A 23,227-nucleotide genomic window follows, 5' to 3' on the forward strand; every position below is an offset into this window, starting at 1 on the left:
CGTTCGCGCGGGTAGTGACGAGCTGAGTCTCGGATCAGTCTCGGATGATCTCGAAGTGGGAAAAAAAACGAGGGGGTCAATGCTGTCTTCTCGCGAAACTGTGAAATTCATCGGCTAACAATCTTACGTGGAATAAATTCGATCGAGGATGACTTCCCCCAAATTCACGCGGGGAAGTGTCTTTTTAGGCACACATATGGGAAGTCAACTGTAGCCAATATTAAAATCTTTGAATTCTTATCATCTAAACAGAATTGATCACTGAGCAATTATAAATTATAAATATACTTTGAAATAGATATAATAAGTACGTATAAGTTATATAAGAAATGTGATGTGTCACAGAAATGTGTGTGTCTTAATTTCCTGTGCAAAGTTTTGGAAAAAGTCTGAAAAGAGGAGACTCGCGAGGTGAGTTTGAGAGAGTTTGAGTAATTAGGGCAACTCCGGGAAGTCCCTCGTGTCTCCGTGTCACTAGATCCGTTCCTGACAGTCGCGAGAGACGACGAGGAGGCGACACTAGGCGACATCAAGCGACACCCGCATTCGCGAGCGATGGGGTTCGATGTGAACCGCTTCCAGGGCGACGTTGACGAGGAGCTCGTGTGCCCGATATGTTCTGGCGTCCTCGAGGATCCTGTTCAGGTAGGATGATACGCGTGTTCGAACTGAGGGCACCTCGTCGCGATACATCCTCCTCAGCCTAACCTCCATCCTTCGCGGTGTTGCACGAAAAGCTATCGAATTTGAGAAGGGAGAAGAATCGAGTTTAGTCGCGAGGGATGTCTCGGTTTGCGAGAAGGAAGAGACAAGGAGCCGAGGAGTTCAGATTTTCGCGAAATCATCCGAGGACTTTGCTGATTTGTCGCTGAAGCGAGAGGTCTCAACGAATCTACGGCGAAATTTTATTTCATTTCGCAGATCGCGAGAGAGAAATCTCTCGAGTACGTAATGTTTCCGTGCGAGATATCACGTTGCTCCATTTCTCGATGCTTGCCGCTGTTCCTGTCTTTGCTTCCTCGCTCGCTTCGAGATAAGAGTAAACGAAATTGCGCATCTGTGAATATAGGTTAGTTTGACTCGTCACTTTTAACGTTTCTTGCGTCCAGCATTATTAACCGCTCGTTATCGGTTTGTCGATTAAGAAGTTTGTATAAAGATACTTGTTTCAAATCAAACGGGCATTTAATGTTTACATATAAAACACAAATGTTTATACATGAGCTATCCCCTTATATATGTACATATTTCTTTTCACGTTTTCTCTAATTCCGTAAGCGATTCCATATATTTTCGACTTTTGAATTTTACACTACTCGCATTTGCATCTTCTCGCATGCCCAAAAATGTTTATTATTTTGTTCTCGGAGGATATTTATTTACGATTTAAATATCGATTTAAATATTATAAGAGATAGCATACACATCTATAGAAATTTTACTGCTTTACAAAGTTGTGGCAGCTTACGAGGACTGGCAGGTGAGTAATGTGTTGCAGGCGCCAGTGTGTGAACACGCCTTTTGTCGCACCTGCATCAACGAGTGGATAAATCGTCAACCCACGTGCCCCCTGGACCGTACACCCATCACATCGGCTCAGCTTAGAGCAGTCCCTCGAATCCTGAGGAACCTGTTGGCCCGTTTGTGCATCAAGTGTGACAACATTGTGTACGGCTGCAACGCGGTTATCAAGTTAGACTGTCTGGCCATTCATCTTGAGCAGTGCGAGTATAATCCGAAGAGACCGATGTTGTGCGAGCAGGGTTGCAGCCTTATCATTCCCAAGAACGAGCTCAAGGATCACAACTGTGTGCGTGAGCTCCGTAATCTGATACAGTCACAGCAACAGAAGCTGGCTGACATGAAGCGCGAGCTTGGTGAACAGCAGCTGCAGATCAACGAGCACAAGCGCGAGATCCACCTGCTTAAGGATTTTATGCGTGCGCTCAGGGTGTCGAATCCGGCGATGCGTGCGATTGCAGATCAGATGGAGCGAGATGATGTCGTGAGATGGTCCGCAACTTTGCCACGCGCTCGTGTTACCAGGTGGGGTGGTATGATTTCTACTCCCGACGAGTTGCTCCAGGTGCGAATTACTAATTAATTAATTTACCAGTCATTAAATTGACACTGGCGTTCGCGTTCATCACGAGATTGCACCTTTGACATTTACAGACGATGATCAAGAGAACTTTGTCAGAATACAATTGTCCACCTCACGTGATTGACGAGCTAATGGAGAACTGCCACGAAAGAAAATGGCCACCAGGATTAAATTCCCTCGAGACCAGACAAAACTCTCGCCGACAATACGATAACTATGTGTGCAAAAGAGTGCCTGGCAAGCAAGCGGTATTGGTCCTCCACTGTGATAATATGCACATGCCAGAGGACATGATGGTCGAGCCTGGATTAGTGATGATTTTCGCGCACGGTATCGAATAGAACCATCGGATGTCGTATACAAATACGATTATTAATTCAACGCCACCACTAGCCCAGAAACATATTAATATCACGTCGCAAACGTCGAGAGAACGAATTTGTTCTGTCGTAGTTTGCGAATTGACGTAAGTCAGTCTGGATCTCCGTAGGATTAATTCAACAACTTTCGTCCAATCGCGTCAAGTTTTACTCGGAAAATTCCCTCACCGGGGAATTACCGGAAAATTCCCTCACCGGGAATCTACTCGCGCGTTTACGGTTGAAAATCCTGAGATTGCAACATTATTCTCGATGCGAATTCATTCTGAAGCTAAATCGAAGCCGTCGAGCATACACATAAACGATGATGCACACTGTCGCTCTTTGTGATACGCGATTCTAGAGGCGCGATTGTCGCGTATAGGATCGATTGGGACTGTAATTGTAATCGATACGGTAAATAATATTGTTACTCGTCTCTAAACATGTTAGATTCGATTCACCGTCATCGGTTATCTCGGTCGAACTCCCACAAAAAAACTCAATCGAGTATCTGGATCGTTGCACTGTGATATAACCACTTCGGTGAGAAACCTCCTGAAATCGCGTGATAAATGACCGACCACTGCCTCTCCTCTTTGGCCGGTCGATTGATCGAATTGTACATTTTTTCGACGGCGGTTCGTTTATCGCTCATTTCAGGATCATTTACGGATACTTAGAAGTCTGTGAATGTTTTACTATAATACTTTAGAGGAGTGTAAGCGATAATTGGAGAAAATTCCCATTAATAATCGAAACATACAAAATGAGAAATCCTGAGAATGAGATACAGATTCGCCACAGTGTGATTCGTTTTTAAGTATTTGATGTCCTGTCAGAAATTACATTTTTCTGCCTGATAATTTTTTCTCCTGCCATTCTTATCTAGACAGTTTCTTAACTTCTTTCTCTTCTCAAAAATTTCTCCCAAATTAGACATCGTAAACAAGTTAATCATTATTATCTTCTGTCTATACTATATAAATTTTGAGCATTTATTAAAGATTGTTGCTAATTGTTCTTTTGTTGAATATGCCACAGATAGCTTTGGTTGCTCTGAGTTGATGACACGTTTTGCTTCCTCGTCGTATCACTTTGTTAGGGTGTTCCATCATTTCCTTAAAAAAAAGATTGAATTCAATCTTTAACAAAAGGCATGTCATTAAAATATTGTCTGATAGCGATGGAACATCCTATACATAAATATTGTAACAACGAGTTAGTTTTTATCACACAGCACTGATTTATGATTCGCAATCGCGTAATGTTAAATTTTTTTTTGCACAGCTTCTCATCTTGCAATGATGTATTGATACGTACAGGACCAACAGATCATTGATAATTTTTTTCGACGGTAATCGATCTATTTTTACAGTATAACGCAATGCCATAAAACATAGGAGAGCTATTGAAATTTGTTCTCTCGGGAAAACTTTTGTGTTCAATCAATATATTTTGCATTGTTTTTAGAAGTGTGCGAACAGTTCGAATTCGAATCAAATCGAATAATGAATTCGATTTGTTTTTGAATTTGAAAGATTCAAAATTGGAATAATTCGAGAATTTGGAATTAATGATTTGATTTCGAATCAATGACATATTTTGATTATTTCATTTATAATATCTTCCGCGCGATCAAGTTTGTATTTTGTTACCTTACTATGCATACCAGAAATATTATTATTGAACATTAAAAGAAATGCTATGAGCTCTTTCTTGATTTAATTAAAAATATAAATTTACTATCATAAATATTTTTAAAATTATATACATTTAAAAAAATAATATACTTAATATTATATCAAATCAAATATTGACTATGTATGTACGTGTGTGGTATATGTGCCTGCATGCATGCGCGTGCGTGCGTGTGTGTAAAAGTTACTTATTTTATTATTCGTCTAAGCATTCATTTAACATGCATTAAATACAATCAATAAATGCATTAACAAATAATTAACGGGTCCTTTTCACAGCTCTTTTCAAATCTGCTGTAAAAATTTGGATAGCGTAATCATTTTTAATGTAAGTTCGAGAAAATTTGATTCGATTTCAAACTTGTTTCCGAAAATTCGATTCGATTTCGCAAATGTTTGATTTGCACACTTTTAATTACTTCCAATTACTTCCAGTAAGTCTTCGAAAAAAAAAAGATCAGGTGCAAGTACGCGAATTATCGCCTGAATGCGAGAGAATTGTATTAACTGTCTTTTGTATCTTTTTTTTTGATTGATAAACTGTGTTGTCTGATAAACGCCGAGTTTTAAGTAATATTATACATCTAGAGATTGTAGTAAGACAATTCGATGAACAGGCTGATTTTATATATATATAATATATAATAATTGTAATAAAACATAGATTTTACATATTATAAGTGATTTAATACCTTATATTTTTATTTTTTTTTCTCTAATTAAATTCCGCGAATCATGTCTCGAGTTACACGCAATAAACGAACTTAAATTATGTGTATAATTTAAATTGACAAATGCAGCATATCAATAATATACAACTGAAATTGAATGAAATTAAATCGCAGAAACTGTTTCTATGGCTGTGAATTCTGATTTAAATAACGCTGCATGATTTTTCATTTTCTTGAGATAATAATTCTCGAATACTAAATTTATGATTAATGATTCTATCAAAATTCCATTAAAAATTTTATATTTGCAATAAATGCTTTCCTCAAAATTGTAGGAAAGATTCGTGCATATATCTGACTCATACAACTTCTGTGGCATTTTATTATTCATTGTTTCTGGGAAAATAATTTATTTTGTTATTAAGTTTACGTAAAATTTTCATTTGTACATAATTTTCACGATTGCATTTTTAGGATAATTTAACGTTTTAAAATTCTAGCATAATGATCACACATTATTCGTTATGATTGACCAGTACATTACTGGTTTAATAAATTAATACATTTATTAATTTATTAATAAATTTGTAAATGTATCTTTGCACTTTCGTCGAAATTTTTTGAATATTATATTAATAATCGTAAATCATTTAAATTACACTCATTATAGTGGTACGACGTCGTGTCTCGACAAAAGCGTTACGTTAAAATGATGATTTTCGTAACATTAACGATACCAAGACTGAGCCAAAACATTTAAAATCCATGAGAATAAACTTTTGAGAACTTATTGTATAGGAATTTGGATTTATTTACAAAATGTGCCGAATGCGATAACGCACAAATATTACATATATATTCACAAAATAAAACACTCATGACTTTTACAAAAATTCTTATTTCATTTTTAATGACTTGCATTATTACATTAAAACCAACTTCCCGTATGCCTACACATATTTTATATAATTTACATTTTTTATTATGTATAAATCATATCTTTGGTTACAAACGAATTTCCTTATTCTGTACAGATAATTTTTCATAATTTCTAATCGAGAAAATGATTTCTCCGAAATTATTAAAGGATGTATAAGTTTGATGTATAAGTTGTGATTTACTACTTTTTATCTCTATTTTTTAATTAAACATCAGAAATTAATAAAAAATATTTTGTAAAGAAAAGAGTTCGAAAAATTTTAACTAAAGCTATAAATTTATGTCATTTATGTTAGATTTCTTTCATCATTTTAAATGGTTGGGCATACACCTGTTAAAACTTGTCCATAGGCTCGTTCGGGTCTAATACTAATGGAATTCATGTTGATCATTATGTTGGTGATGCAACCGACATATTGAGTCCGTGAGGTACTTCCTCGTATTCTTCCCAACATTGGGTGGCCACCGATGAATATTGGATGTTTTGAAAAGACTCTGGCTACGTTTTTGCTGCCAATTCCAGGCGGCGCCGGTTTATGATCAACCGAGAGCAATACCGCGTTCTTCTGTTTGACAGCTATTTAAAAAAAGAAATAATAGAAGCAAAAGGATATCAATCGTTAGTGCCTTATATTAGCTTATGTAAATCGAGAGATAGAGATAGAGATAAAGAGAGAGAGAGAGAGAGAGAGAGAGATTTCAAAATAATAAATAAAAATTTTCAAAAGTATTTAAAATCTCTTATTGATTTGATGCTATCTACCTCGAATATTGTGCCAGTGACCATCACACAAGGAATTTGGTTTCGTTGGCTCAAACGCGGTTTCAATAGATCCTTTCTGCGTTTTTATGAGGAATTTTATAGTACCATTGACCATTTCTAGCACAAGATAATCCCTTTTACCATGCACCGATAGTAAATGTCCGGATGTTGATCGTGGTTTTATGTCCATTTGAATATCGATCATACGATCCACATTAAATCGATCGGCTGAAAATTAATAAAATATTTTGATAATTTTTAATCAATTGTACTTGCCGATTTAAAGCGATATTATTAAAATATTTTTTTATTCAACTTAATGTGGATTTGTATTAACTTTTTCACCTGCTTTGAATAAATTACTGCCATTTCCTGGGAAGAAGAAGAGACCGGGTTCAACTCTCTTCGAGCAAGGTATTACGCCTATTTTTTCCGATGGTTCTCCGACGGATTGACCGTTCATCATGAAATTTCCTAGACAGCCGCTGAATGTTTTATTAAGATCCTAAAATAAGAAAAATTATCACATCCTCACAATCCTAAATTTGTAAGATATTAAATATCAGGCAATCTTACAATATTCGTATATGCGATGTTAGACATTTCCGGCAAGACGCCACCTACGAAAAATGGCGGAGTGATGCTGACAGTAGTGGTATGCCCCAGTGAATATCCAGTCAGCGCATCTTCCTCATCTACGATTAGCTGACCGTAGTTACCTACTCTCTTAAAAATGATGATATGCCATTGATTATTGTTGATCATTTTATCGCTTACTATCAACGCTGGTCCACTTCCGCAATCGAATTTGTAGTGAATCTTGAAGAATAATTTTTCTTAAGATGTTTTTCTTAAGATGATACTAACTTTTCTACGTAGGTATAAATGTAAAAATTTGCTTCTTTACCTTTCCTCCAAGCATGTAGACAGCGATTAAATCTTGCTTATTGAGATCAGAAGCGTAAAATATAATTCCATCGTCCTCCATTGTTTTTATGTCAATTTGGAAATCATAATCATCTTTGTATCTTCCATTAAGTGTTCTGTATTCTAATCTACTATTTCTTGCAGTACCTAAAAAGGATTATTATTTCATCATTTGAAAAATTTTGTCGACATAAATTAGTGTAAATGTTAAATATTTTTATTTGAACGTTTCCCATTTATTTAAAAATGGTGAATGTACCAAATCGCCAAGCATTTTCAAGATCAGGATCAATTGCTGGGAAGTATGGTAAGTGACATTGATTAATGGTTTGAGGCTGTTCGGTTGGCCTTAACGTGGTAGTCGATGTGAAATCGTATTTCTCCTTGTTAATTCGTCCTTCCAATTCTGGTTCTTCATCTTTTCCATCCTCTTTTTCTATCTCGACTTCTATTATGTCTAAAAAGAAATCATTTGTTTCTGTCGTAATGACAATACTATTTATATATATATATATATATATATATATATATATATATATAAAATACTTTATATATATATATATATAAAATAAAGATTTCATTTATTATTACAGCTACTTTGTTTCGCTTACTGATTTGAGTCGACGACTCTATTGTATCTTCCGAACCTTCCGATGGTAGTAATGGTGGTGAAAATTCAGGTTCAACTACTGGTAGGACTATATTAAAAAAAAAAGATAAAACGATTTAATATAGTTAAGAAATATAGTTACAATAATTCTATCAGACAATATCGCAACGTACGTGTTTGATCACTGCCCTTGCATTTTCCCAAATATGCATGTGGCCTCTCGGTCGTGTTGGCGAAATTGATGATGATTTCGCTGTTAAGAGTCGCATCACCAATGCAACCAACGAAATGTACGGTTTTACCATCCGGATCTAAGTTCAAGGGTAGTCCACCGATATACAAGTTGCCATAGAGGAAGTGCAGCGGCGGCGGTGCCGAATCGGTTTTGTAACTTTTCATATCATCGATATCAAGACTAAGAGCTAAGTAATCATGAGTGGCGGTCACTACGTGCCATTCATTATCGTTGAACCTTGCATCCGATGAACTGGTTCTAAGTTCTTCGCCTTGGCTTCTGAATACCAATTGGCCATCTACCAGCGACAAATAACTAGTAGCTACATCTTGCTGATCATTATTAGTTGCATAGAAAATCAGGCCATCGTTAGCTAACGTCTTAAACTTAAGATTCACTTGTAGACCGTCGGATACTAAGTTACGCCATCTCACATAGCCGGGTGTATTTTGTTCGAAAGAGACGAGACTGGCAAACTGAAAGAAATAATTCCAAGAATTAACAATAAAATGAAAATCCAAATCCAATAATCTGAAAAGTTTTTTGAATAGAAACATTTATTATCTTATAAGCACAAGAAATCTAAATTTCGTTAATTACCCTAACTGGACAACCAGGCATGACTCCAAATGCTTGCACGTTACGCGTAAGATCAACCGAAGTATCCAGAATGACGACGTCGTCGATGCAACCTTCAAAGCCATTATTGGTAACCGATTCATAGTGATGTTTCGCATTGGGAGGATAGCCACCGAAATAAATGTGATCCGAGGTAGCCAAAGGTTTGGTGGTTCCTTTCTCTTGTCTCGACGCGACTGTGTGATCATCGATCTTGAGCGCACCCATCGTGTCCTGTCTGATAGCCTCTAAAGTATGCCAATTGCCGTCATTATATTTATCCGGAGATCTCAAGACAATCGTACCTTCGCCAAGATCGTACTGATACAACAATTGACTATTTTTCATTTCTAAAGACAAGAACTGTCTGCCCTTGCCCATCAGATAGATCAATCCATCTTCCGCGAAAGTCTTGAAAGATAGTTTGATGATGAATTTTCTAGTATCTGGCGTGATTTGCGAGCTTTTCTTACTAAGGATCGCATAACCATGTCGATCAAAACGGTATCCTCTGCTCGGCGCAAAATTAATAAGTTTGTCGCGTTCGAGCGCACTCTTTTGATTGTTCTCACCGTCGACAAAATTCCAAAAAGATACCGGTATATCGCCTATCATTAACTCTTCCATCTCGCCCTCAAAGGAAGATGCGGTCACGGCGTCTTGGATACGGAAAGATGACGGATAACCACCGACAAAAAGCTTCGAGTGTTCTTGATCTACATTAAAAATGTAATAAGAACCTGCCAAGACTCGTTCCTTCTCGTACAATACGTCCTTGCCCTCGCCAATGTCTTCGCGAACGATTAACTTGACGTTCTTGCCGGTTCTGTCGATAATTATCTGCCGCCATACGTTATCTGATACGAACTTGGTGTGAATTATCCTTTCAGGTCCGGATCCTAAATCGACTATAAGCACGGGATATCCGCTTTCAATCATTAACGCCATAAAATCATGCATCTTTGAGCGTGATAGTTTCGTCTTTTCTTCATTGCCGAGGTATAATAAGAAACCGTTAGTTTTGTTAGTTCTGAAATATAAGGATATCTTAGTGGAAGTAGTTAGCAATGGCAGACTCTCTGGATTCTTTAGCTCTAAGGTGGTATTCCTATAGAAAGTCAAGCCAGTTTTGAAACGATTGGCTAATTCCCGGGCATTCGCAATCTTATTTCTTAAGGCCTCGATTTTATTTTGTAAGCCGTTCCCGATATCGTCGATCGATCTCTGATTGCCATTCAGACTGTTTAACAGATTAGTAATGTTTGGCATCACTTTGTCTACGATATCCAATTGCTTGTTCGCTTGTGAGATATCACGGATCGATTCTGATGTATTCTTCGAGAGCTGCTTGGTTTCCCGCAGATCTTCTGGAATCCGATTCACAGTACCATTCATGTCATCGATAGCAATTTTGATGTTACGCTCAACGTTCACTGCCTGATTCATAGCGTCATATGCAACCGAAGAGGATTGCGAAGGAATATTGCCGAGAGTTTTCTCGATAGAATCGAGAAGTTCTTTATTACGTTTATTTTGGTTATCGATCACAGTTGCGTTGTTTCTCGCATCTCGCAAATCGTTCTCAGGCTGTCCTGTCGTTTTCGTTAAAGCGAGCTGTGCAGCGGCTAACAATTTGAAACACTCATTTCGAGAGTGTAGCATCTTCTGTTCAATTCCATCAGTCAGTGATGTCGCATTATTAGCGGCAATTATGGCATTGTCAGCAGCATCTTTTGCAGCTTGGATTGCAGTTTCAATATCTCTATAAGCAGAAACGGCTCTCACCGCGTTAGTATTGCGCGTGTCAGTTAATAAGTTATCTAATTCCAATGAACGATTGTATAAGTATGCCGCATGAGTATGAGCTTTCTGTATTGGTTCAGCTAGATCGATTAACATCTCGTCATTCACAGTAATACTATTGTTCAATCGAGCGGTCACGTCGCTAACAGTGTCGGTTTGTAAAAGATCGATATTACTCTTTGCTTGAAAAAGGAAATCGCTGGCATTATTCTTAAGCTGCTCTCCAGTTTCCAAATCCTCTTTTGCTTCAGCGGTAGAATTCTTCACAATGTCGAGATTACCAGTCTGTGCAGCGAATCTATTCTCTCTATTCAATTTATCCGCCGTGCTGGCAAATTCTTCAGCTATCTCTGCAATGTCCAATAGATCATCCATCTTGACACTAACATTTTTCATCTTGTTGCTGAGATCAGCCACGGCAAAACTTAAGTTGCTAGCCGGGAAATTGTACTCTTGCATTTCGGAGATCAGAATATTGGCTTGATCTGCTTGATCTACAGCGTTGTCTCGAAATTTGATAAAGGAGACATCTTTAATCCTTTTCAGAATGTCCTTCGCTTCGTTCAGTGCATTATCGACCTTAGTGCCTGTTCCCAATTCAATGTTTAATGCCAATGACTGCACCTCCGATACAATTTGATTCACCAAATTGATTTTTTGCACTACGTCTTCTTCCAAAATATTCATATCTTGCAATGTATTCTCTGCTTCATCTTTCCATTTGACACTATCCTCAGCGGTGAAATCGATCTGTCGTTTTTGATTGTATATCTCATGTTCCAATCTTTCTAGTTTCTCCTGCAATGGCAACAGATTCACTCGATTTGGATCCAACAATTTAACTTCAGGATAGAGTTCATTGGCTGTGTCGTTGATAAATTTGAGTCTCTGATTCGTAAAATATCCTTCAGCAACCGAACTATACTCGCGCGAGACAGGCTTCAATAAATCGTCTAGTTCATCCGTGACATCTAAAAGATCTCCCGTGCAAGAACCACAGGAGAAACAGCCTTGTGCCGGGATGAGCACGTGCCGATACGGACAATGATCGCATTTTTCACCAATTACTCCGGGTAAACAAGTACACTGACCAGTAGTTGTATTGCAAGATACACCAACGGAATATCCAGTATGACATTCACAGGATGTACATCCATACAATCCGTAATTCCAATATCCTTGAATACATTGATCACACCGACGACCAGTAACGCCTGGCATACATCTGCATTGTCCCGTTTCCTCATCGCACTGACTACTCTCCGAGGCCAAGCCACAATCACATGGCTTGCAACCCTCGCAACTGTTGAAGCCATAATGATGAGGCGCGCAACGATCGCATCGCTCGCCGATCACGTTCTCTTGGCAGAAACATTGACCATTGTAGCTATCGCAGTGTTTCATTCCACACTCGTCGCACACGCAGCTACGACAATCCTTCCGCTCCACAGCATCGCCGAAATAGCCCGGCGCGCACAAATTACACGCCTCGCCATAGGTATTATTCAAACATTGCAAGCATTGGCCAGTGATACTGTCACATGAGCCGATTTGATTGGTATCGATATTCCCAGAGCACTCGCACGACTTACAATAATCGCCATATATTTCGGGATTACCATAATATCCAGCGGCGCAGGCCTCGCAACGGGCACCATAATATCCAGGTAGACAATCGCAGCTGATCTTATTACCCTCCTCATTCACTTCGCAGTCAGTAGCAAAGTTATTAGAGGCGATTGGCAACGGACAAGCACAGATCAGACAATCTGTCGGTGTGCCCACAGTGGCATTACCATAATAACCTTGCTCGCAGAACTCGCAATGGTCGCCAATGGTACCATCTTTGCAATTCTATAAAGCGTATCAAAAGAATTACACACAGATTGAAAAAAATATTCATCTCAAGTATTTATTTCAAAGAGTCTCCATAATTCACCTGACAGATTCCGGTGTTTACATCGCATGTTGCCGCATGACCATTGCATTGACAGGGCGCGCAATAGCCTCCATATGGTCCTGATTTGATTCTGTAATATCCTGGCGCGCATTCCTCGCATGAAAATCCTTGATAATTTGGTGGACACTGACATTGTTCCACACTGCTAGCAGCGGCATTGTATTGAGCTGAATATTGCTCCGTTGTAACATCCAATGTCACGTACGATAATCTATAAACATATTTATCGTAAAAAATATAATAATAATCATTCGATATTTCGATTATAAAATTGTGTGGGTGCGTACATAGCCATAAGACTGGGATTCCAGTACGTAGCACGTATATATATACCACGTAGATCTTCGAGAATTACCATAATCTGTTCTCTGGTAGCGGGGAGTCTGTTGCTAGTCACAAAATTAGCTTCAACAAGCTGAACAGATGCTTTAAAGTTTACGAAAGATGGTGGCTGCTCATCAGAATAATAGAATAACGTCGTATCGGCACCTTGAAGGATCACATCGGCAGCGCTAACAGCCTTGCCAAAGGGTCCTGTACTATAGTAAACGGTATAATTGAGGTAACCACCGTAAGAGGTCAGCTTTTTATTGAGATAGATATTAGACGTTGAAAAGTAGACGACGTTCTCGAACGTGTCATTAGTGATGAGTGAAACCGTAATTGCAGTTGCGTTGTTTACAGGATAGGTTGATAGATTGGTAAAATTGCCATTTTTATCGATGGATATAACTAATTCCCAATCGGCCATATCCATGAGATGGGTCCAATAAAGATTCGCGGAGGCGCATCTAATGAATAAATGTTATAGATTTTTTTTTTTTAAATTAGAACATATTAATGCGATAAATGTAGAACATATGCGAATATTAATTCAATAAATGTAGAACGTACCTGGTGGTCTTGCCAAAGCAGAAGCATTTGGTACAACCATCCGCATTTTCAGCCTGAATATCGAAAGTACCTTCGCGGCATACATCACATGCCAAACCCTGCACGTTTGCCTTACAGAAACACTCGGCTGTATACTGATCGCAAATGTCACCAGTTGTACCGCGTGAATCGCAATCGCAGCGCTCGCAATGTGGGAACTGCGAATAACCAGCGCGGCAACGATCACATTTACGGCCTACCACGTTCTCCTTGCAACGACAAGTACCGTCAAATAGATCGCATTGTAGATCACCGTCCAAGACGCCTAAAGGCGAACAGTCGCACTCCTCGCAGCCAATGATCGAATGAAATCCATAGGTACCAGGTTCGCACTGGTCACATTGTTGACCCGTCACCCGGGGCGGACATATGCATCTACCGCTTTCTTGTTCGCAGAGAGCGGGACAATTACATGGTTTGCATCTGGGAAAACCGTAAAAGCCAGTCTTGCATATCTCGCATCGTCTACCGATGATGTTTGGTCGACAAGGACATTGACCGCCAAATTTATCGCATTCAAAGCTTGTAGAGCCCTCACTGTCGCAATTACAGGGCAGTGCACCATTGTTATAGTTGGCCGTTAAAGAAAAGCTGGAATTACGACAAAAACCGTCCTCAGTGACATTGATATGAAAATGATTGCTACCGCAGCGCCTGATAAATTCTTTGGTCTGATCGAACTGCAGTTTATCAAGAATTTTTTCATTGTATTGATCTGCTGGGATCACCAAAATATAATCTAGCCAGATACCGCGACCACCACCAGGTTCTTTTAACGTCAGCATGAAGTTTTCGATTAATTGAAATCTGATGTCACTGTCATCGATTTGACGTATGATACTGCGACAGCCGCTGTTACTCGGACAATGAGGAACCGGCATCTTCGCTTCGTAAAATTTGCCATTCTGTACCAAAACATCTAGCTCAAATTGAGGATGATCCGGTTGATAATATTGTATCACGAAGACATAATCTCCTGGTTGAGATACTTTTGCGTGAATGTCCACCGTGTCACCATCACCTAGATAGATCAATTTAGTGGCGTTATCGTAAATACCGAGAGGTCGATTTTCAGTTTCGGGAATACCACTGGAAGTCTCAAACTCGATTTTTTTGGCATCAGCAGCACCAGGAAATAGCCCTTGTATGCATTTGCCATTTTTTCTTACACAAATAGATTTGGGCTTGACATAGTCCAGTGACCACTGATGATAAGGGATTGCCACTATCGAATCAATCGCGACATTTGAAGTCGGTTCGCCGGTCAATACCAAGCTAACGTAATTCGATGAGAAATTCATAACAGCCACTTTGCCATAGGTATCAGTGACAACTTGTCGGCAAGTGCTGGTAAATCTACAGGGATTCAGGGTTACTTTGCCTTTGCCAACAGTGTTTGCCTCGATTAGCAACACGGACGTATCTCGCTCATCTCGCGAAGTAACATAAGTCACTACAAGAACGTGAGGACCAGGTTTGCTAATTCTCAATTCAAAATGAATTTCTTCTTGCTTATCATTGATGAGCGGTACTTCGTCTTCACCTATCTCTTGCAGAGTCTCGTAATCGGTGAAATATTCAGTCAATGGGATTCGGACGTTGTTCTCGCTGAGAAAGCCGCCAGCACCGTGAACCGAATCGAATCGTGCCAGATTTGGATATCCATAATGTCTACAAAGTCCCTTGTAACCGACTTCGCATGGTACATTCACATCTTGCGTCAGTATACCGCCTTCGTAATATTCCGATGGTAGTAAAACGAAGTAATCGAGAAACAGACTCTTCTTTGTGGCGATCTTGATGGACCAGTGTCCTGGGTTCATAACCATGGGCGATGGATGGTTGCCATGTGCTCCGGCAACTGTTACGAAAGATGGTCGATTGGTCGGCTTAAAATTGACTTTAAACTTTTGCTCTACCTCTGATGGACTGTCAGGAGTAATAGTGATAGTGCCAAGGATCGGCTCGTTATTAGGATTTACATAATGTAAAACCATCCGATAGAGCGAAGATTTGCCGATACCTACACCTAGCACAATCTCATCTTGTAGAGCAGAAAATACGGCATAACCCTTCCAACTGAAATCTGGGAAGAGATCTTCTGTGAAACCATAACGAACGCTACTACCGCTGGGAGTCTTGCCCACCTCGGCCTCATATTGATATTGATGAAGGGTAGGGAAATAGTGCGCTTTTAAAGGTTCCTTACACGTTAAACCGGTTACTCTTGGTTGACAAGGACATTGACCAGTTTGCTTGTCGCATATTGGATTCACAGAACCACCAACGTCACAAGCGCAATCTTAACAGACAAATATATCATGTTACAAGTTAAATATTACGAAACGAAAAAATTGACTTACCTGAACAACCAAAGAGATTACTTTCTTGAAGGTTATACGTTCCGTCGATGCATCTAGTGCATCCTCTGTCAGTCACACCAGGTTTGCAGATGCATTGCCCAGTTTTAGTATCGCACTCGCCAATACCGCCGATGACCCCAGGAATATTACATTGGCATTCTTAAATACAAATATGCGCATGCTTTTTAAAAAAACATATTACATAATTATACAATATACATGTATTTTGAACTTGCATCGAATATAACTATTCTTTTCATGATTACAAGACGTAATTATTATAGGTAATTATTATTTCATAAATATATATTCTAAAAGAACAAATCGAAACCTTCGCAACCATCCGGATTGTAAGGCTGCAGATTCCAATAAAGTGGTTTACAATGATTGCATATCCTTCCCTCGACACGTTCTTTACACTGACAAAGTTCACCAGGCGGTAAGGAACCGCAACCTTGGAAAGTCGCAACTATGCCAGCTGGGTCGCAATTGCAACCCTCGCAGGTAGGAAAGTTGTAATATCCTTCTTTGCATTGCTCGCATCGAATGCCGTCAAAATTCTCGCGACATTGGCATTTACCTTCGCTGTCGCATGATACGCCAATCGAGCCGTGACTATCACAATTGCATGCTAAGATTAAAAAATTAAGACATTTAATTGATAAAAATACAACTGATTAATTTAATTAATAAACGTTAATAACATGATGTTCAGATTATAAAAATAGTCAAAAGTAACAATATATTATATGAAGATTCGTTTAAGATAATGTTTAAACGAGAATTTTGGTGTAACTGACGTACCAATGCATTCCGGGTATTTATAATATCCTGGACTGCATTGATTGCAAGTTCTTCCAGCGAAATTAGCGAGGCATGAGCATTTGCCTGCGGAATCACAACTGATGCTAGATGAACCAACAGAGCTGCAGTTGCAAGGTCTACAATTAGGATAACCATAATATCCGAGAATACACTGGTCGCATCTAACACCACCATATCCTTCCTTGCACAAACAAGTACCATCCATCTTATCACAAATACCGGATTCTGTTCCACGTGCATCACAGTTACAATCTGTAAGAATAAAAATTAATGCTTAAGAATTATAAAAAAAAAAGAAATTTAAATTTTTGATTATGTTTTTTTAAATATCTATTGAAAACAAACTAGTCGATATTGTGACGTACATGTACAAAGAGGATAATTAAAGTATCCGTCCTCGCAAATATCACATGTTCTACCTCCGTAGTTGTTTTTGCATGTGCAGTTGCCGGATATCACATCGCAGATATCATTCAAGGCGCCCAGAGGATTGCAATTGCAGGCTGAGATTATATAATGCTCAATATTATTATCTAAATAATTTGAAGACTTTGAAAAAATTTTCCAGATTTACTCACGTAAACAATCGGGGAAATTGTAATATCCCTCAGCACAGAGATTGCAATAGTGACCGGCATAATTTAACTTGCAGGGACAATAACCATCTGTTGCTTCACAATGATAACCGTCAGTGCCCCGTAACTCACATTGGCAGGGTAAACAATTAGGATAGCCATAGTAACCATAATTGCAAGTATCACAGTTCGGTGGTGTAAACTCCTTCCGGCATTCGCATTTTCCAGAGGAATCGGCACAGTTTCCAGTTGAGTAAAAGTAATCGCAGTTGCAGGCTAGTTAAATACATTGAAAGTTCAAATTGTAAAGTTTATAACGTTAATAAAATACCGAGATTGATTTAAATCTTAAATGGACTTACGTTGACATACGTCAGTTGCGTTGAGTGGTTTGTCTCTCGGTCTGTAAAATCTGGGCTTGCAACGATTGCAATTAATACCTTCAGTGTTGTGTTTGCAGTTTTGACATACACCACCGCCTTCGTAATTATCATGGATATCCAATGATAAATGCTTCTCGTCAATTTCCGGATTGTAAATACACTCGTCCGAATGTCCAAAGCAGTTGCAAGCTGCAAATGTACATTTGTTGCCAAACAAGACATTTTACCTCTTTGTAAATGCACTTTTTTATCAAAATAAATTATTTTTACGTTCGCATATGAATTTCTTTGATGCTGTAGACTGTCTCCATTTTTTCTGTTCGAAACCTTTGCAACATGTTGCACACTGAGGTCCGCAGGTGTTATGCTGGCATCGACAGACTAATTTCTTTGGCATATTGGGATCCTGAATGTCACAGATGTCCGCGTGACCATTGCACATGCAGCGACCACCGATGCTGATATCTTTGATCGAATAAAAATACTGCAACACAAATAAGCTTCTTTAAAAATCACACTATTACAAAACTATCGCAATAAGAAGTATCATTATAAAAATATTTTAGAATTGTCATAAAATTGTCATAGATTCTTTTGCGTCGCTAAGCAAAAATATTTATTTCAACGACAGAAATATGAATATTAATTATTTATTATAAAGTAAAATATAAAGTCAAATATAATATCAAGGAACTAAAGATAGGACGTGCCACTTACTCTCCTGGTAACGGTAGGATCTTGACGAACAACAGACATCAAATGACCCAACAAATTCTTTGTTCTGAGAAAACGGAAACGAACATTGGTTGCTCGTGTCCATTCTTGCAACAAAGTCGAATTGAAATAGTGCTTCGCTGAGGGCCGATTATTTAGAATCGAGATCGGAATTTCGCCACCCTCAAGCGGGACAACTTGCGAATACTCAGTTGTACAAATTACGCTGTCATCTCGAATAATCGGCTTGTGACTGTCTACCCCGAAATATGTCAGACAGTCGCTGGCGGAATCTGAGAAATATTGCCAAGGTGACCAGGTCTTGCCGTAGTCCTTTGATTTCTCCAGGATCCAAAGTCCTGGCCGAGGTGAATTGCCCATACGCACGTACACATAAGCCACGTGGAATTCCTAAAAGTTCTGTTTATTTTAATTCGAATTCGGATTTTTTCCTCCTAATTTTTTCGATCTTGATAAATTTTTTTCTAACAAACGATTTACGCTTATCTTTCTTTTTGCCATTCGACATCTTATTATTACAGTAGTAATTATTACACTATTTTTTGAATAAATTTATCATTGTGTTACCTGCTGAAATTTATAACTTATACTTTAGCTTTGTATAAGTGCGTTCCTGATTCATATATATATATATATATATATATATATATATATATATATACATTTCAGAATCAAGGGTTTTTCAATAAATCTCAATAAAAAACGAGGACTGTATGTCAAATGCGTGCCACTATCGGTGTCGGTTCTTTAAAAAGGACTATTCGAGTATATAGAGACTAATTGAGAGAGAATAAATAGATACAGAAAAAATTAGGACCATTTTCTAGATAATGGGTTTAAGAGATTTGAAAATAGAAAATATAATAAATTGAAAGTAGAATAAAAAATATGTCAAGATTAACAAAAGAGAAAAACGAGACAAAATATATGAAAAACTGCTTATATTGATTATATTGCTAACTGCTTGTATTGATTATGAATAACTGCAAATAAACTATTAAAGGAAAGAAGATAAAGGCGCAGAGAGAGAGAAAGAAAGAGAGAGAGAGAGAGAGAGAGAGAGAGAGAGAGAGAGAAGCAAGAACGGTCAAACAACAGTGTAAATGAATCCTTCTAAGAAGATGATTAGCGAAGAAGCGATAGCTTCTGTGTATACTATAGCTGCGAAAATAGATCTTTTGATAACAACTAATTGCATTAAGAAACAAGTCACGTTCATATATATATATATATATATATATATATATGTACATATATAATCAACTCTATGTAAAACTTTTTATTTATATTAATATTATATTAATAAAATTATATAGATTATATAGATATTAAAATAATTTATATTATTTGTGTTATGAAACATATCATAAATCAATATTATTGGATAGTTGTAAACAATTTCTACTAAAAAAACTGATGAAAAATTTTCAAAAGATTATGTGATAATTTTCGAGATGGAAAAATTTTGAGCGGCTTTATTGTTCCTTTCATCTTGGGAATTTTAACACTTTTCATTATTCTCCGGAAACAAACCGAAGATAAATCTTCCCACTTGCAGGAAAACGCCTACTTACTTATATGATAAAATGTTTGCGTCGCCGATAAAAGAATCGCGCATCATCGTTTCCTGTCGCTTCTGAATCTGACGATCCCCTTCAAAAACCTCGTTATAATTTCTATGTTTATACTATGTTAACTTACTTGTCCAAGATTTATTGTCAAATTGACTTCATTATATTTCATTCCCCTTGATAAAGGTGGTGATTGCCACCAAGTCTCCATACCGTCCACCGCATATTCAGGTGGATGCCTTTTTTCAGGATTATCAGGATCACAATAATCGCATACCTATAAGAAACCAAAATTTGTTCTTGTATTAAAAAGAAAGAAACATTAATCGAATTTTAGAATATTTATTTTAGACGTAAGAGATAAACAAAAAATTTTCATAAGAGAAACTTGCTCTATAACTTTGTTATTCACTCTTTAATATTATACGCATTTTCTGCATATCATATTAAATTTATATTAATTTATATTAAAATTATAAAAAAATAGTATTTAGTTATAAATTTTAATATCAAAAATCAAATTTAGATAGTAGAAGGATATGTAGATGGAGATTTCTTTTTTTTGAAGCATATATAATTCTTCTTAATTTCGGAGGGGTGAACGATCGAGTGTTATCGAGAGGTCATCCTTATCTTTCGTTTTATCAGACTTCTCGCTTCTAGTTTACTTCGGTTTCGTCTCCTTTTACCCACATAGATAGGTATACGATGAGAAACGATGTCGTAAGCTTTTACGCCTCGTGTTCTTAGATATTAACGGTCCAGATAGGATCAGCATCACAGCAATTAAAATATGAATATGCATAGAGACAGTTTTGAATTATTATAATGCAAATTCAAAGTTTTTGATATTATAATCATACTAACATAGCAGAGAATTTAAATTTGGAGATTAAATGTATGTTATTTTTATATTTACAATTTAATAAATATATTATATGTATGTATACACGTGATTTTTATTTTCATTAACGAAGGATCATTCGTTGTTTGTAGAAAACGCGATATGAATGAATTCCTGTGAATCTATTGTATTCTTCAAACACAATCATAGATCCTGTGAACTGGTTTTTAGCTGGATCTACGGAAGAGTCTTGTAGTAATCCTTTGTCTCGATTCGTTTATACATTAATATTGCCGAGAGTGTTAATTTTAAGCAGTAAAAAACGGTAATTATGCATAATGCAATTACAATTGTATTACACGATACGTACAAGAAATTCTATATTGTTTTACATTTACTGTATTACTTACTATTTACTGTATTTTTAATAATTATGCAATGGAAAATAAAATTTTTTCTAGAAATTTTAAATTTTCTGAAATTTTGAAAATTTTGAAAATATATAATTGTATAAAGGCATATATTATAAATGCATTAATATAGTTCGTAAGTTTTATATACATATAAGAAATATGTAAAAATCTTATCAAATTCTTTGTCAATAAATTCCTTTGTATATCCATCGCTTGAATTGATGAAAGCTAATCTTCAATCAATGATTTCATTCATGTCTGATGTCGATTTCTTATCGTAATACCATATCATATACGTATATAACTTACATATAGAAAGAACGTGAAATGATACATTATTATAAATGTTTAGATAAAATGTTATATTTACTTCGATGTAGCTATTAATATGAATGAAAAGACTAGAAGAGGATAAGAAAAGGAAGTAATCGAATAAGTCGCTTCGAAACTGATAAACTCTTGGACTCGTAGGACCTAATGATAATAGATAAAATTCGGTGCGAATACTAAAGGCGAAAATAACATAGCACGTAAGAATATTCATTAAATCGATTTAGATCATATTTATTTGATACATACTTAATCAACAGATTATCACATATCTAAAAATTAATTCAAATTGCTATTGAAAAAATATTTTTGTACCTATATACAAAAAAAATGTTTATAAATTTGATAATTTCAAGTAAATGTGATTTTAATTAATTTAATTTTGAAACGAAATCTGAGACGTTTACAACGTCAAGTTGCAAATATTAGTATATTATACATTATATTTCAAATATTAAGTATATTACTTTTTTTACAGTATGTCGCTGATATTTACCTGGCCCTGAATCAAGTTAATATCCTCATCTTGATCGGCGTTCGCGCCGACGAGTTTACAGTATAATTCGGGGCCAGTAGTGTCAACGCCACAGGTAGCCGAGGCAACGATCTCTTTACCCTCGGCTAAATTGAAGTACGGCGGCGTCAGGATCTCACTCCTGGATAGCCGGATGATCAACAGAAGACCGACAATGACTGCCGGTAACTGCATTCTACCGGCAGAAAATCCGACAAGTTTCCTTTCCAACAAGAAATCTTTTTCAAGTTTTTTTGACGAACTATTTCACTCTTTTTTTTCTTCACTTTCGTCTTCCCTCCACGCTCTTCGCCCTCTCTCTCTCTCTCTTTCTCTTTCTCCCTGGTGAGAGAGATGATGACGCCTGGACGCTTTCTTGGTATCGACTGTCCTGACTAGAGTTCGTCCAGTACCGCCGACTTGCCAGATGAGAAGAGCTCGGTGGGGGTGGGACAGATCAGTGGTCTTCAAGTTTGAATCCCGCATAGATCCAAATTCAAATCATCCTGAGCTACCTATGTTCCATCTTCATCTAAAGCTATCAGATTTTTATCAAATGTGCTTATAACAGAGATAAAAAAAGGAAATATTGGAAACTTTCTTGTTAAATTTTGTTACTGTTATGTATTTATTTTCATGCCCTGCTTATGAATATTTTTATGTATTCTTACATATGTAAATATCGTAAATGATGGATATTTTCGCATATTCTAACTAAAGATTTTTCTAAAAACATATTGGTCATTTGTTTACAACGAAATATCATTGTCATTTTTTTTCGATGATAATATGATTATAAGTAGAACTTTGAAGATCACTGATTTAGAAAGATCAGAACCACATGGCATCTTTCATATATGGGAATACACATATATATTCTCATAGAACAAAATCTTGTTTAGTTTTCACATGTATCCCTGTATTATCTTATAGCTCGAATAGTTTAGTATAAAAAATTGATACCATCTTATTCAACATAAATATAACATTTTCATTAATTTTGATATTTTACATCAAACTATATAGAACTAATACAGACATATCTAATATAC

At 37.0% G+C, this 23,227-nt stretch overlaps 2 protein-coding genes across 5 annotated transcripts; one reads left to right on the top strand and one right to left on the bottom strand.

Annotated features, from left to right (window-relative positions):
* Positions 1–417: 417 nt before the first annotated feature.
* elgi (E3 ubiquitin-protein ligase NRDP1 elgi) lies at positions 418–5,727 on the top strand. 4 transcript variants are annotated; one of them, XM_011637791.3, is made up of 3 exons: positions 418–645; positions 1,481–2,086; positions 2,176–5,727. In XM_011637791.3, exons 1-3 carry the CDS (start codon positions 556–558, stop codon positions 2,443–2,445), a joined length of 966 nt encoding a protein of 321 aa, XP_011636093.1. In that variant the 5' UTR covers positions 418–555; the 3' UTR covers positions 2,446–5,727. The 4 variants fall into 4 exon arrangements, with proteins under 4 accessions (XP_011636093.1, XP_011636094.1, XP_011636095.1 ...); XM_011637792.3 differs by having other exon boundaries at positions 1,499–2,086; XM_011637793.2 differs by having other exon boundaries at positions 479–645; positions 1,455–2,086.
* LanA (laminin subunit alpha) lies at positions 5,717–23,219 on the bottom strand. The gene is made up of 22 exons (XM_011637788.3): positions 22,158–23,219; positions 20,205–20,351; positions 18,486–18,893; positions 18,039–18,252; positions 17,748–17,957; positions 17,389–17,661; positions 17,176–17,313; positions 16,790–17,062; positions 16,317–16,616; positions 15,986–16,144; positions 13,584–15,924; positions 12,977–13,480; positions 12,669–12,900; positions 8,909–12,583; positions 8,247–8,784; positions 8,075–8,161; positions 7,723–7,920; positions 7,444–7,610; positions 7,113–7,355; positions 6,882–7,041; positions 6,537–6,764; positions 5,717–6,350 (listed from the first exon to the last, which is right to left on the bottom strand). The coding sequence occupies exons 1-22, from the start codon at positions 22,368–22,370 to the stop codon at positions 6,085–6,087; spliced, it is 10,974 nt and encodes a 3,657-aa protein (XP_011636090.2). The 5' UTR covers positions 22,371–23,219; the 3' UTR covers positions 5,717–6,084.
* Between the last annotated feature and the right edge of the window lie 8 nt (positions 23,220–23,227).

The sequence above is a fragment of the Pogonomyrmex barbatus genome, unplaced genomic scaffold (assembly GCF_055798465.1).
Source record: "Pogonomyrmex barbatus isolate J1 unplaced genomic scaffold, ASM5579846v1 scaffold11, whole genome shotgun sequence".
Lineage (NCBI taxonomy): Eukaryota > Metazoa > Arthropoda > Insecta > Hymenoptera > Formicidae > Pogonomyrmex > Pogonomyrmex barbatus.